This window comes from Macaca fascicularis, chromosome 12, assembly GCF_037993035.2.
Source record: "Macaca fascicularis isolate 582-1 chromosome 12, T2T-MFA8v1.1".
Taxonomy (NCBI): domain Eukaryota; kingdom Metazoa; phylum Chordata; class Mammalia; order Primates; family Cercopithecidae; genus Macaca; species Macaca fascicularis.
The window spans coordinates 62,201,341-62,215,961 of record NC_088386.1 but is presented as its reverse complement, the minus strand read 5'-3'; the positions used below and the strand labels follow the sequence as shown (position 1 = coordinate 62,215,961).

The window sequence follows — 14,621 nt, the reverse complement described above, 5'->3', positions numbered from 1 at the left end:
TGCTAGAAAATATCAACAAATCTAAAAGTTTTTTTTTCAAAAAATTAATAAGATTGATAGGCTGCTAGCTAGATTAATAAAGAAAAAAAAAGAAGATCCAAACAAAGTTAGAAATGACAAACGGGAAATTACCACTGACCATGAAGAAATACAAATATCCACCACAGACTACTATACACACCTCCATGCACACAAACTAGAAAATCTAGAAGAAATGAATAAATTCCTGGATGCATACACCCTCTGAAGACTGAACCAGGAAGAAACTGAATCCCTGAACAGACCAATAATAAGCTCTGAAATTGAATAAATAATAAACAGCCTACCAAACAACCAAAAAAGAAAAAGAAAAAAAGTCCAGGACCAGATAGATTCACAGCCGTATTCTATTAGAGGTACAAAGAAGAGCTGGTACCATTCCTATTGAAACGATTCCAAAAAATGAAAGAGGAAAGACTTCCCAACTCATTCTATCTGGCCAGCATCATCTTGATATCAAAACCTGGCAGAGAGACAACAAAAAAAGAAAACTTCAGTCCAATAATCTTGATGAATACAGATTTTGCATCCTCACAGATGCAAAAATACTGAAGAAATACTGGCAAATCAAATCCAGCAGCACATCCAAAAGCTTATCTATCACAATCGAACAGGCTTTATTTCTGGGATGCAAGTTTGGTTCAACATGCACATATCCATAAATGTGATTCATTACATAAACAGAACTAAATACAAAAACCACGTGATTATATCAATAGATTCAAAAGAGGTGCTTACTAAAATTCACATTCCTTGCTATTAAAATCCCTCAAGAAACTAAGTATTGAAGGAACACACTTCAAAATAATAAGAGTCATCTATGAAAAACTCACAGCCAACATCATAATGGGATGAAATGAAATGAAATGAAAGCATTACCCCTTGAAAACCAGAACAAGATAAGGATGCCCTCTTTCACCACTCATATTCAACACAGTGTTGGAAGTCCTGGCTAGAGCAATTAGGCATGAGAAAGAAATTAACAACATCCATGAGAGGAAGTCAAACTATCCATGTTTGCACACAACATGATTCCATGTCTAGGAAACCCCATATTCTCTGCCCAAGAGATCCTTGAACTGATAAACAACTTCAGAAAGTTTCCAAATACAAAATACAAAATCAATGTGCAAAAACACCAGCATTTCTATACTCCAACAACATCCTGGCTGAGCGCTGTATCAGGAAAGCAATCCCATTCACAATTGCCACAAAAAGAACAAAATACCTAGGAATACAGCTAACCAGGGAAGTGAAAAATCTCTACACTGAGAATTACAAGACATTGATCAAAGAAATAAGAGATGACACAAACAATTGGAAAAACATTCTGTGTTCATGGATAGGAAGAGTAATATTGGTAAAGTGCCCATAGCGCCCAAAGCAACTTACAGATTCAGTGCTATTTCTATATAATTACCCAATTACATTCTCACAGAACCAGAAAAAAAAGCTACTTAAAAATTTATATGAAACCAGAAAAAGAACGTGAGTAGCCAAGGCAAGCCTAAGCAAAAAGAACCATGCTGGAGCAATTATGTTACCTGACTTCAAACTATACTACAGGGGTACAGGAATCAAGACAGCATGGTACTGGTACAAAAACAGACATAGAAAAATGGAGCAGAACAGAGATGCTAGTAATAAGGCAGCACACCTACAACCATTTTATCTTTGACAAAGTTGACAAAAACAAGCAAGGGGAAAATAATTCTCTAGTCAGTAAATGGTGTTAGGATAACAGGGTAGCCATATGCAGTAGATTGAAACTGGTCCCTTTCCTTATACCATATATAAAAATCAACTCAAGATGCAGTAAAAACTTTAGTGTAGAACCAAAAACTGTGAAAGCCCTGAAAGATAACCTTAGGAAATATTATACTGGACATAGGAACTCACAAATATTTAAGGACAAAGATGCTAAAAGCAATTGCAATAAAACCAAAAATTGACTAATGGGATCTAATAAAACTAAAGAGCTTCTGCCCAGGAAAAAAAAAAAGCTATCGACAGGGCAAACATACAAATGGGAAAATGGGAGAAAAATTTTGCAAGCTATGTATCTGTCAGAGATATAATATCCAGCATCTATAAGGAACTTATACAAATTTACAAGAAATAAAACCAAACGACTCCTTTAAAAAGCAAATAGCATTAACAGACACTTTTCGAAAGAAGACATACATGCAGCCAACAAGCATATGAAAAAATGCTCAACATCACTAATCATGAGAAAAATTCAAATCTAAATTACAATGAGGTATCATCTCATACCAGTTAAAGTGGCTATTTATAAAAATTCAAAAAATAACAGATACTGTGAGATTTTGAAGAAAAAGGAAGGCTTATACACTGCTAATGGAAACATAAATTAGTTCAATCATTGTGGAGGGCTGTGTGGCAATTTCTCAAAGAGCTAAAAATAGGACTACCATTCAACACAGCAATACCATTCCTGGGTATATGCCCAAAGGAATATAGATTGCTCTACCATAAAGACACATGCACGCATAAGTACTTTGCAGCACTACTCACAATAGCAAAGACATGGAATCAAATTAAATGCCCATCAATAATAGACTGGGTAAAGAAAATGTGGTATATATACACAATGGAATAATATACATTTATAAAAAAGGAATGAGCTTATGTCATTTGCAAGAATGTGCATGGAGCTGGAGGCCATTATCTTCAGCAAACTAATGCAGGAATAGAAAACCAAATACCACATGTTCTCACTTATATGTGGGAGGTAAATAAAGAGAACATATGGCCACAAATAGGGGAACAACAGACACTGGGGTCTACTTGAGGCTGGAAATTGGGAGGAGGGAGTGAATTCGAAAAAATAAATTTTGGGTACTATGCTTAGTAACTGGGTGATGAAATAATCTATAAACCAAATCCCTATTACATGAGTTTGCCTGTATAACAAACTTGCACATGGACTCCTGAACCTAAAATCCAAAACAAAAAGAAAAAAACAAGACCATCATAACCAAGTGGGCATCATCCCAGGGATGCAAGGATAGTTCAACATATGCACATCAATTAATGTGATGCATTGCATCAACAGAATAAAGGATGAAAACCATATGATCATCTCATTTGGTGCTGAAAAAGCATTTGATAAAGTTTAACATCCCTTCATAATAAAAACCCTTAATAAACTAGGTATAGAAGGAACATACCTCAACACAATAAAAGCCATAAACAACAGACTCCCAGCTAGCATCATACTGAATGGGGAAAAACTGAAAGCATTTCCTCTAAGACCTGGAAAACAAGGATGCCCACTTTCTCTACTGTTATTGAACAGAGTACTAGAAGTCCTAGCTACAGCAGTCAGTCAAGAGTAAGAAATAAAGGTCATCCAAATGGGAAAGGGGGAAGTCAAATTATCATTGCTTGCAGATGAAATGATCTTATGTTTGGAAAAACCTAAAGACTCCATCAAAAAACTACTAGAGCTGATAAATTTAGTAAAGTTACAGTATACAAAATCAACATACAAAAATCAGTAGCATTTTTTAAATGCCAATGGCAAACAATCTAAAACAGAAATCAAGAAAGTAATCCCATTTATAGTAGCCACAAATAAAATTAAAAACCTAGGAATAAACATAAACCAAAGAAGCGAAAGATCTCTTCAATGAAAAGCATAAAACATTGATGAAAGAAATTATGGAGGACACATAAAAACAGGGAAAAATACTTCATGTTCCTGGATTGGAAGAATATTGTTCCAATGTCCATACTAAAAGCAATCTACAAATTCAATGCAGTCTCTATCAAAATACCACGACATTCTTCACAGAAAGAGAAAAAGTCCTCAGATGTATATGGAACCACAAAAGATAAGGAATAACCAGAACCATCCTGAGCAAAAGAACAAAAGAGGAGGAATCACATTACCTGACTTCAAATTGTACTACAGAACTACAGTAACCAAAACAGTGTAGTATTGGCATACAAACAGACACATAGGTCAGTGGAACAGAATACAGAACCCAGAAACAAATCCATGCATCTACAGTGAACTCATTTTCAACAAAGGTGCCAAGAACACACATCGGAGAAGTACTGTCTCTTCATTAAATGGTGCTGGAAAACCTGAATATCCATATGCAAAAAAAAAAAAAAAAAATGAAACTAGACTTCTATCTCTCACCATATCAAAAATCAAATCAAAATGGATTAAAAACTAAAATCTAAGACATAAAAGTATTAAAAGAAAACATGGTGGAAAATCTCTAGCACATTGGTACAGGCAAAGATTTCTTGAGTAATACCCCAAAAGCACATGAAATCAAAGCAAAAATGAACAGCTGAGATGACACCAAGTTAAAAAGCTTCTGCACAGCAAAGGAAACATCAACAAACTGAAGACACAATGCACAATATGGGAGAAAATACATACAAACTATCCATCAGACAAGGGATTAATAATCAGAATATATAAGGAGCTCAAACAACTCAATAGGAAAAATCTAATAAACCTATTAAAAATGGACAAAAGATCTAAATAGACATTTCCCAAAAGAAGACATACAAATGACAAACAGGTATATGAAATGGTGCTCAACATCACTGATCACCAGAGAAATGCAAATCAAAACTACAATAAGATTCATCTCACCCCAGTTAAAATTGCTTTTATCCATTAGACAGGCATCAACAAATGCTGGCAAGGATGTGAAGAAAAGGAAACCCTTGTACTAGACCCCCGTTGGTGGGAAAGTAAATTACTATGATCGCTATGCAGAAGAGTTTGGAGGTTCCTCCAGAAACTAATATAAGAGCAGCAATCCCAGGTATATACCCATAAGAAAATAAATTAGTATAATGAAGAGACATCTGACTTTCATGTTTATTGCAGCACTATTCACAATAGTGAAGATTTGGAAACAAGCTATGTGTCCATAAACAGACAAATGGATAAAGAAAATGTTGTGGCTAGGCGTGGCAGCAAATGCCTATAATCTTACCACTTTGGGAGGCTGAGGTGGGTGGATTGCCTGAGCTCAGGAGTTTGAGACCACTCTGAGCAACCCCGTCTCCATTAAAATAGAAAAAATTAGCTGGGTGTGGTGGTGGGTGCCTGTAGTCCCAGCTACTCAGGAGACTGAGGCATGAGAATTGCTTGAAACTGGGAGGCAGAGGTTGCAGTGAGCTGAGATTCTGCCACTGCACTCCAGCCTGGGTAAAAGAAAAGGAAAGAAAGGGGAAAAGGAAAAGAGAAAGAAAAAAATAAAAGAAAGAATACACAATAAAAGAAATAAAATAAAAGAAATACACACAATATATACACAATGGAGTACTATGCAGCCAAAGAAAAAATGAATTTACCATTTGCAACAACATAGGTGAGACTGGAAATCATTATATTACATGAAATAAGCTAGGCACAGAAAGACAAACTTCACAATTTCTCATTTATATGTGGGAGCTAAAAATTAAAATAATTTTATTCATGAAGATAGAAAGTAGAGTGATGGTTACCAGAGGCTAGAAGCATAGTGAGGGTGTGTTGAAGCAGGGGAGTGGGAATGGCTAATGGGTACAAAAAATAGTTAGAAATAATGAATAAGATGTAGTATGTAATCAGAGTGACTAATCAATCATTGTACCTTTTAAAATAAATAAAAGTATAATTGGAATATTTGTAACAAAAAAATGAAAAATGCTTGACATGATGGATACCCCATTTACACTGATGATTATGCATTGTATGCCTGTATCACAATACTTCATATATCCTCTATTTATATAGATCTAATATGTACCCATAACAATTTTATAAATAAAATACTTCAATAATTCCTATTTTATCTTGAAAATGCAATCTTGACCCATCTTAGCACAAAAGCCACCATGTAGCCTGACTCACATATTTCTTGTTGACACTCATTACCCACCAACGTAGCATTCTAGCCACACTGAAATTCGTTTACTTTCCCTAGTTGCCTATACATATGTTGGTTCTGATTATTGGAAAATTTTACCTAGCCTTTTAGATTTGGATCATTTCTAGTTACTCTTCATGTTTCTGCTCAATTGTCACCTTTTCCATTTGGTTTTCCTGCATGCATCCCCCAACAATGTTCACCATAACAAGGCTTATTTAAGCACTCTCTCTTCACTCTGCTCTTACCACACTAGCACTTTGTTTTTCTAGACATACTTTTAAATTTGTCTTTTTTAACATAGAAACATTTGAAAGAAAATAGAATTTATCTTATGAAATTTGACTCATTCTTGCATTCTATGTTCCTGGCACACAGTAAATACTCCCATTTATGCACAATGATAGCTATACATCTTTGACACAGGGACCGCTTATTTTATGGTCTGAACTTTTCGCAATACAGTTATGAACTAGAAAAGACCTTTTAGACTAGATATCCAAAACAACAGATAAAAAGTGAAAACATGCTTGCAAATAAAAATACATGTTTTTAAATAAAAAATATAACAAGCTTTTAAATTCTCATTTGAACTTGAAACAATACAAGGGGCCAAGAGTGGAGTAGAATCAGAAAACCAGAGTGACCACTTGGTGCAACAACCAGATAACTGAGGGCTTTTGCTGTTCTTTGTTACTTCCAGAGGATAAAGATAGGCCCTGGGCTAGAACAACATAAGATATTGAAATTAAGAACTCTGAATAAAACAGGGATTGTAAAAAACAACACACTCAGAGAACAAAGATAGAGCATATGTTTCAGCCAAGAAAGGGAGACCAAAAAATCTTCTCTGTCTCAGCTTAGATTAAGGTGGAAAAAGATCTCAAGAATTTGTAAGTAAAGGCCTCATTCATGTACTTTACATTTCAAATGTAGAGTATTAGTGCTGTCAGGGAAGCTACAAAGCATTTTTCATTTACTAATAAAAAGTAGTCAGGATTTATGTTTTCAGCTTTGACACACAAAGACCTTGGGACTCATCACTCCTGCCCTCACAAGAAAAAGACTAAACAAACTGAACACCAACAACTTCTCTTAGATCCATCAAAGAAATGAAATCACAGGGCACACCATGGCTCTGATACCTGGAGATACAGGTGAATACAGAGAATCACAGCTAAGGTGAGCTTACCAGAGGAAGCCAGACATTAGTAGGAACACTGACATGGTAATTGACTACAGGAGGTTGTGAACTCGCTTCAGAATTAAAAGCTCCTGGGGGCCTAGTCTTAGGGGACTATCTCAACACTGATGGTTTGGGTGTGAGTCTGTTATTTATGGCTTTTATGGTATTGAGGTATGTTCTTTACCTTCAGGAAATCCACTAGGCTCTCAGAAAGATTGGAGAAAACTTTTCTTATGCTTCAACAAAGAGTAAAAAAGCCATGTTAAAATAACCCCATGCCAGGTGCAGTGGCTCATGCCAATAATCCTATCACTTTGGGAGGCAGGTAGACTGCTTGAGATCATTGTGAGTTCCAAAATGATTTACTTTGACTCCATGTCTCACATCCGGGTCACACTGATGCAAGAGGTGGGTTCTCATGGTTTTGCAGAGCTCCATCCATGTGGCTTTGCAGGGTACATCCTCCCTCCTGGCTGCTTTCATGGTCTGGCATTGATTTTCTGAGACTTTCACAGGTGTATGGTGCAAGCTTGTTGGTGGATCTACTGTTCTGGGTTCTGGATGACAGTGGTCTTCTTCTCATAGCTCCACTGGACACTGCCCCAGTGGGGGACTCTGTGTGGGGTCTTCAACCCCACATTTCCCTTCTGCACTGCCCTAGCAGAGGTTTTCCATGAGGGTCCTGTCCCTGCAGCAAACTTCTGCCTGGATATCCAGGCATTTCCACACATCCTCTGAAATCTGGGCAGAGGTTCTCAAAGCTCAATTCTTGATTTCTGTGTACCTGCAGGCTCAACATCACATGGAAGCTGCCAAGGCCTAGGGCTAGTACCATCTGATGTCATGCCTGAGCTGTACCATGGTTTTTAGTCATGACTGGAGTAGTTGAGACTCAGGGCAGCAAACCTCAAGGCTGCACACAGCAGAGGGGCCCTGTGCCCAGCCCACAAAACTATTTTTCCCCAGCTAGGCCTCTGGGTCTGTGATGGGAAGGGCTCCCACAAAGATCTCTGACATGCCCTGGAGATATTTTCCCCATTGTCTTGGTGTTAACATTTGCCTCCTCAATACTTATGCAAATTTTTGTAGCCAGCTTGAATTTCTCCTCAGAAAATGGGTTTTTCTTTTCTATCACATTGTCAGACTGCAAACTTTCCAAACTTTCTTGCTCTGTTTCCCTTTTAAAACTGAATGCTTTTAACAGCACCCAGTCACCTCTTCTTGAATGCTTTGCTGCTTAGAAATTTCTTCTCCTAGATGCCGCCTAAATCATCTCCCTTAAGTTCCAAGTTCCACAAATCTGTAGGGCAGGGGCAAAATGCCACCAGTCTCTTTGCTAAAACATAGCAAGCGTCACCTTTGCTCCAGTTCTCAACAAGTTCCTCCTCTCCATCTGAGACCACTTCAGCCTGGACCTCATTTTTTATATTATCAGCATTTGCATCAAAGCCATTCAACAATTCTCTAGGAAGTTCCAAGCTTCCTCACATTCTCTTGTCTTCCGAGCCCTCCAAACTGTTCCAAGCTCTGCCTGTTATGCAGTTACAAAGTTGCTTCCACATTTTTAGATATCTTTATAGCAGTGCCCACTCCTGATACCAATCTATTGTATTAGTCTGTTCTCACACTGCTGCTGATAAAGACATACCTGAGACTGGGTAATTTAAAAAGAAAAGAAGTGTAATGGACTCACAGTTTCACGTGGCTGGAGAGGCCTCACAGTCATGGTAGAAGGTGAAAAGCACATCTTACATAATGGCAGGCAAAAGGGGAATGAGAACCAATTGAAAGGGGTTTCCTCTTATAAAACAATCAGGTCTCATGCGACTTATTCACTATGGTGAGAACAATGTTAGACTGCCCTCATGATTCAGTTATCTCCCACTAGGTTCTTCCTACAACATGTGGGAATTATGGGAGTTACAATTCAAGATGAGATTTGTGTGAGGACATAGCCAAACTATATCAGGCAATATGTTTAACTTTCAACAAGAAATTACAAGAAAATAGGCAAGAAACATTTAAAAGGCAAGAAGAAACACAGATTGAAGAGGAAAACAAGCGTCAGGGTCTGTTATGCTACAGGTGTTGGAATTATCAAATAGATAATTCAAAATAACTATGATTATTAATATGTTAAAGCCTCTAAAGGAAAAAGCAGATAACATGCAAGCACAAATGGGTAATGTTATCAGAGGGGAAAAAACTAACAGAAAATAAAAAGAAAATGCTAGAAATAATAAACACTGTGACAGACTTAAAGACATTTGACAGGCTCACCAGTCTTCTAGACAAGGCTAAGGAAGAATCAGTGAGCTTGAAGGTATGTCAAAAGAAACTTTCAAAACTGATAGGCAAAGAGAAAAAGAATACCAATACGACCAGGCATAGAATATACAGGAACTGTGAAACAATTTCAAAAGGTCTAATATATGCCTAATGGAAATAATCAAAGGAGAAGATAGAAAGGAACAGAAGAAATTTTTGAAGCACTATGTCTGGCAGTTGTCCAAAATTAATGACAGACACCAAACCACAGATGCAGGAACCATAGAAAATACAAAGCAGAATAAATGCAAAATTATACACTGGGAATATTGTATTCAAACTACAGGAAAACAAAGACAAAGAGGAATTCTTCAAAAAAGCCTGAAGATTTAAAATAATCTTACTTGTAAAGGAGTAAAGATGAGAATTACAGGAGACTTCTCTTCAGAAAGTAAAAGCAAAGAAGAAAGTGGAGTAAAATATTTAAATTATTGAAAAAACAAAAAAAGAAAAAGTACCCCATCCTAGAATTCTTTATCCAGTGAATAAAAAGATATGTCAGAAACTCAGATCTACATTAAGAAGGATGAAGTGTCAGAAAAACAAATTAAGGTAAAATAAAATCTTTACTTTTTCTTATTCTTAATTGCTTTGATATATAACTGTTCAAATAAAAATGGCAACAATCTATTCTGATTATAGCTCGAGAAAAACATGAATGACACCAATATTATAAAGAATGGCAGAAAATAACTTGAGAATACTTGGTTTTAAGGTACTTGCACTACTGTGAAGAAGTATAGCATTATTTGAAAGTGGATGTATTAAATAGATTAGTTTTAAATATATATTGCAAACTCTTGGGCAACCACTAAAATAATTTTTCAAAGACACTTATTTATATGCTAAGAGGAGAGAAGATAAATTCACATAAAAAGCCCAATTAAATACAGAGAATGCCAGGAAGGAAGCTTGAGTAGTTATATTTCATACAATGAAGTCTTTGGAGCAAGAAAAATTACCTGGGATAAAAGATACAGTATATAATGATGAAAGGATCAATATTTTGAGAATAGTAATCCATGTGTGTAACACACAACAGAACACTAAGATACACTACACAATATTGACATAATTTAAAGGAAACATGGACAAATCCACTCTTACAGTTGGAAATATACAATACTCTTGTATCAGTAATAGATACAGCAGGCAGAAAATCAGCAACTATAATAAAACTGAACATCACCGTCAATCTAATGGATCAGATTAACATATACATGTTAATGCATCAGAAAACACGATATGCTATGTTATTTATTTTGTCGCTTAAATTGACCATTGTGAGCTCTTTCAGCTTGGCTCCTGAGTCCCTTTTTTATGCCCTCACCTTTTTATTTTTTATTATTTTTTTGAGTACTCCCTTACTTTCTGGCCCTATAAGACACTCCAGTTTTATCTTGCATTTTCCCTATTCCATTTCTGAATTAATCATTTCTTCAAAAAGACTTTTTTGTTTTTTTAAAGAGAATGGTATTAGAAGCCAAGATCTGGGTACGGAGTATGCTCACTCCTACCGTGCTATGCTTGCTCCAAGACACCCTGGGCAAACAAAGAGGCGGTATAAACACACATACGTGTAATTATTTCTGTATATATTCATCTAGACTAAATTAAGCATCAGTATATACTGATGTCTTTGACCATAACCCAGTATCACAAGATTAACGTTAACCTGGAACTCTCCCTTTCCAAGAGTGACCAACCTGGCTATTATCATACATACATTTACTTATTTCTTGAATGCCAGTATACATGGTCTTTCTCTATTGAAATATAATTTAGCTGATTATTATAAAAGCCATTAGTAACCCAAGACAATGTTGTTTCTAAAGTTTTGGCATATTTGATAAATCAATTAAAAATTAGAACTTTTGGAGTTAAATTAAAAATTTTTAGTTATAATTTGATCCTAAAACTGTCTACAGATCAGATCTTCAAACAGCATTCTTTAAAAATCAAAACAAAACAAAAAAACTACATAATATGCAGCCATATAAAGAAATGAGGTCATGTTCTTTCCAGGGACATGGACGGAGTTGGAAGCCATTATTCTCAGCAAACTAACACAGGAACAGAAAACCAAACACCACATGTTCTCACTTAAAGTGGGAGCTGAACAATGAGAACACACGGACACAGGGAGGGGAACAACACCCACTGGGCCCTGTTGTGCGGGTGGGGAAAGGGAGAACATCAAAATAAATAGTTAATTCATGAAGAACTTAATATCTAGGTGATGGGTTGATAGGTTCAGCAAACCATGATGGTACACCTTTACCTATGTAAAAACCTGCAGAAACTGCATGTGTATCCTGAAACTTAAAATAAAACAATGTTTTATTAAGTGACTTAAATAGCTACATAGAAGAAAAGCAACTTGCATTGAAGACTGGACAATCTCCTATCCCAAGCTTTCCACACATCTTGGCTATAAAGAAAATAAAAAGAGGAAAGGTACATTTGGATAAAATTAGCTATAATGGTTTCTATTACCATCTCCTGTAAACCCTCCCAAGAAACTTAACAGCCACGCAGACGCAAAGATTTCTGTTTCACAGGTTTCTGAGGTATTGCTCCTCACAAGAGGGCATTAGCTGAGGGGGGTCTGTCCGCATACCCTGACCTAAATGACGGATGAATAAAACACACTGATGCACAGATAATCTGCTTTGCCAGTTCAGCTAAGTGTCCAACTGCCTGCACACACAGAGAGGTTTGTCACTGCAGCCGGCCCTGAGCAGCTTGCACTCCAGTCATTTATTTAGCATACAATTAACAACAGAAGCTCTGAGTCAACACACTTGAGGATAATTAACATGGTTAGGAGAGTTCTGGTAATTATTAAAGTTCAGGTACCACAGTCTAAAGTAAATACCATTAGGGGTTAATATCCCTAGGTGACCTCCCCCCCATCCCCTAGAGGGCCATCTAGCTCAAAGGAGAGTTAATGGAGGTAGGGTCAACAGACTTAACTGGGGAACCCTTTATTGTCCCTAGTATTTACCCTATGACCTAATGCTCTAAAGGTAAGAACAGGTTGCCTTCAGTCTGTTCAATTATTACAAGCTATGTAACCTTTCCACCTTCCAAAAAGGTTTGTGACTATTCCCTGTAACTTTCCCTAATATTTCCCTTTAATATTTCTGCCATCATCCTGAATGAATCCCATGAACTCCCCCTTTTGTTTTCTGTATTAGGTTTTTTTTCTTATTGCAGAGCACAGATATGTGCAGTCACACGTTTGTCAGGCGAGGTGGTCACCGTGAGAGGTGACAACATGCTAGCAGCCCTCACTCTCCGCACCTCCTCGGTCTCAGCATCCACTCTGGCGGCACTTGAGGAGCCCGTCAGCCCGCCATGGCACTGTGGAAGCCCCTCTCCCAGCTGGCTGAGGCCGGAGCCAGCTCCCTCTGCTTGCGGGCAGGTGTGGAGGGAGAAGCACCGGGCGAGAACCAAGGCTGTGCGCTGCGCTCTCAGGCCAGCACGAGTTCCGGGTGGGCGTGGGTTCGGCGGCCCAGCACTCTGAGCGCAGGCGGGCACTGACGGCCAGGGCAGTGAGGGGCTTAGCACCTGGGCCAGCAGCTGCAGAGGGTGCGCCGCGTCCCCCAGCAGTGCCAGCCCGGCCCGCAGGGTGCTCGAATTCTCCCCAGGCCTCAGCTGCCTCCCCGTGGGGCAGGCCTCGGGACCTGCCCCCTCCCCACCTCCGTGGGCTCCTGCGGAGCCTGAGCCTCCCTGACGAGCACCGCCCCCTGCGCCACTGCCTGGTCCCATTGACCGCCCAAGGTCTGACGAGTACGGGCGCACAACGTGGAACTGGTGGGCAGCTCCGCCTGCAGTACCAGTGTGGGATCCACTACGTGAAGCCAGGTGGGCTCCTGGGTCTAGTGGGGACTTGGAGAACTTTTATGTCTAGCTGGAGGATTGTAGATGCACCAAACAGCACTCTGTGTCTAGCTCAGGATTTGTAAATGCACCAATTGGTGCTCTGTATCTAGCTAACCTAGTGGGCACTTGGAGAACTTCTCTGTCTAGCACTCTGTGTCTAACTAAAGAATTGTAAATGCACCAATCAGCACTCTGTGTCTAGTTCAGGGATTGTAAATGCACCAATCAACACTCTGTCAAAATGGACCAATCAGCAGGATGTGGGTGGGGCCAGATAGGGGAGTAAAAGCAGGCTGCCTGAGCCAGCCAGGGGCAACCTGCTTGAATCCCCTTCCATACTGTGGAAGCTCTGTTCTTTTTCTTTACGATAAATCTTGCTGCTGTTCTTTGGGTCTATGCTGCCTTTATGAGCTGTAACACTCACCCGGAAAATCTGCAGCTTCACTCCTGAAGCCAGCGAGACCATGAACCCACCAGAAGGAAGAAACTCCGAACACGTCCGAATGTCAGAAGGAACAAACTCCAGAAACACCATCTGTAAGAACTGTAACACTCACCCCGAGGGTCCGCGGGGTCATTCTTGAAGTCAGTGAGACCAAGAACCTGCCAATTCCAGACACAAATGCTCTTATTGCGGCTTTCCATCCTAGAATTAGCAAATAACATAAGACAATTATGAGTACAATTAGCAGCATTGTTTTCTAGGTAAAAAGTGAGCTGTAGTGTTACTTGACACTTCAGTTTGATGAGTGCTGTTACTAAGAACACTACTGGGGGTATGTTAACTTCTTCCAGCCAAGCAGTTAACTTACTGGAAGCTGGAAAGTGTGTTTGCTTAAGTAACAGGGCTGAAAAAGACAGATTTAAGAGATGAGCTTAATAGAGTGTAGCAGGTATAGGTAGTAGACAAAATGAGAGAATTAAAAACGAATAATTTATTTGGCTTAGCCTTTGGCGTCGGCATGTCTGGGGTCTGTGTTGTTTGTGGAAGCCTCATTGTTGAGGCTGTGGGTCCTGTAGGGTTTTTCTTAGGCTGGCTTGAGTTTTTCCTTCTTTCCTTCCTTTGATGAGAACATGGTCTCCAGGCTGGTGCTAGAAATTCTAGGGCTGGTGCGTGTGCTAAGAGATTTTTACAATCTTTAAAGAGCAGGTTAGTGCTTTAAGAAAAACTTGTGCTTTATTTTAATGTTTACAGAAAAACTGGATGATACCTTTTTAACTTTTGCCAGTATGTTTACACATAAAATTTTCATAATTAACATTTTAAAACCAAA

At 38.5% G+C, this 14,621-nt stretch overlaps 1 protein-coding gene across 2 annotated transcripts in view; it reads right to left on the bottom strand.

Annotated features, from left to right (window-relative positions):
- Positions 1-14,621, bottom strand: part of XIRP2 (xin actin binding repeat containing 2) — a 622,353-nt gene that overhangs the window by 604,663 nt on the left and 3,069 nt on the right. For both annotated transcript variants that reach the window (XM_065525608.2, XM_045367191.3), the window contains exon 2: positions 13,905-13,993. In XM_065525608.2, the coding sequence (XP_065381680.1) occupies positions 13,905-13,925 (21 nt within the window). In that variant the 5' untranslated portion in view covers positions 13,926-13,993. The remainder of the gene's footprint in view (positions 1-13,904; positions 13,994-14,621) is intronic.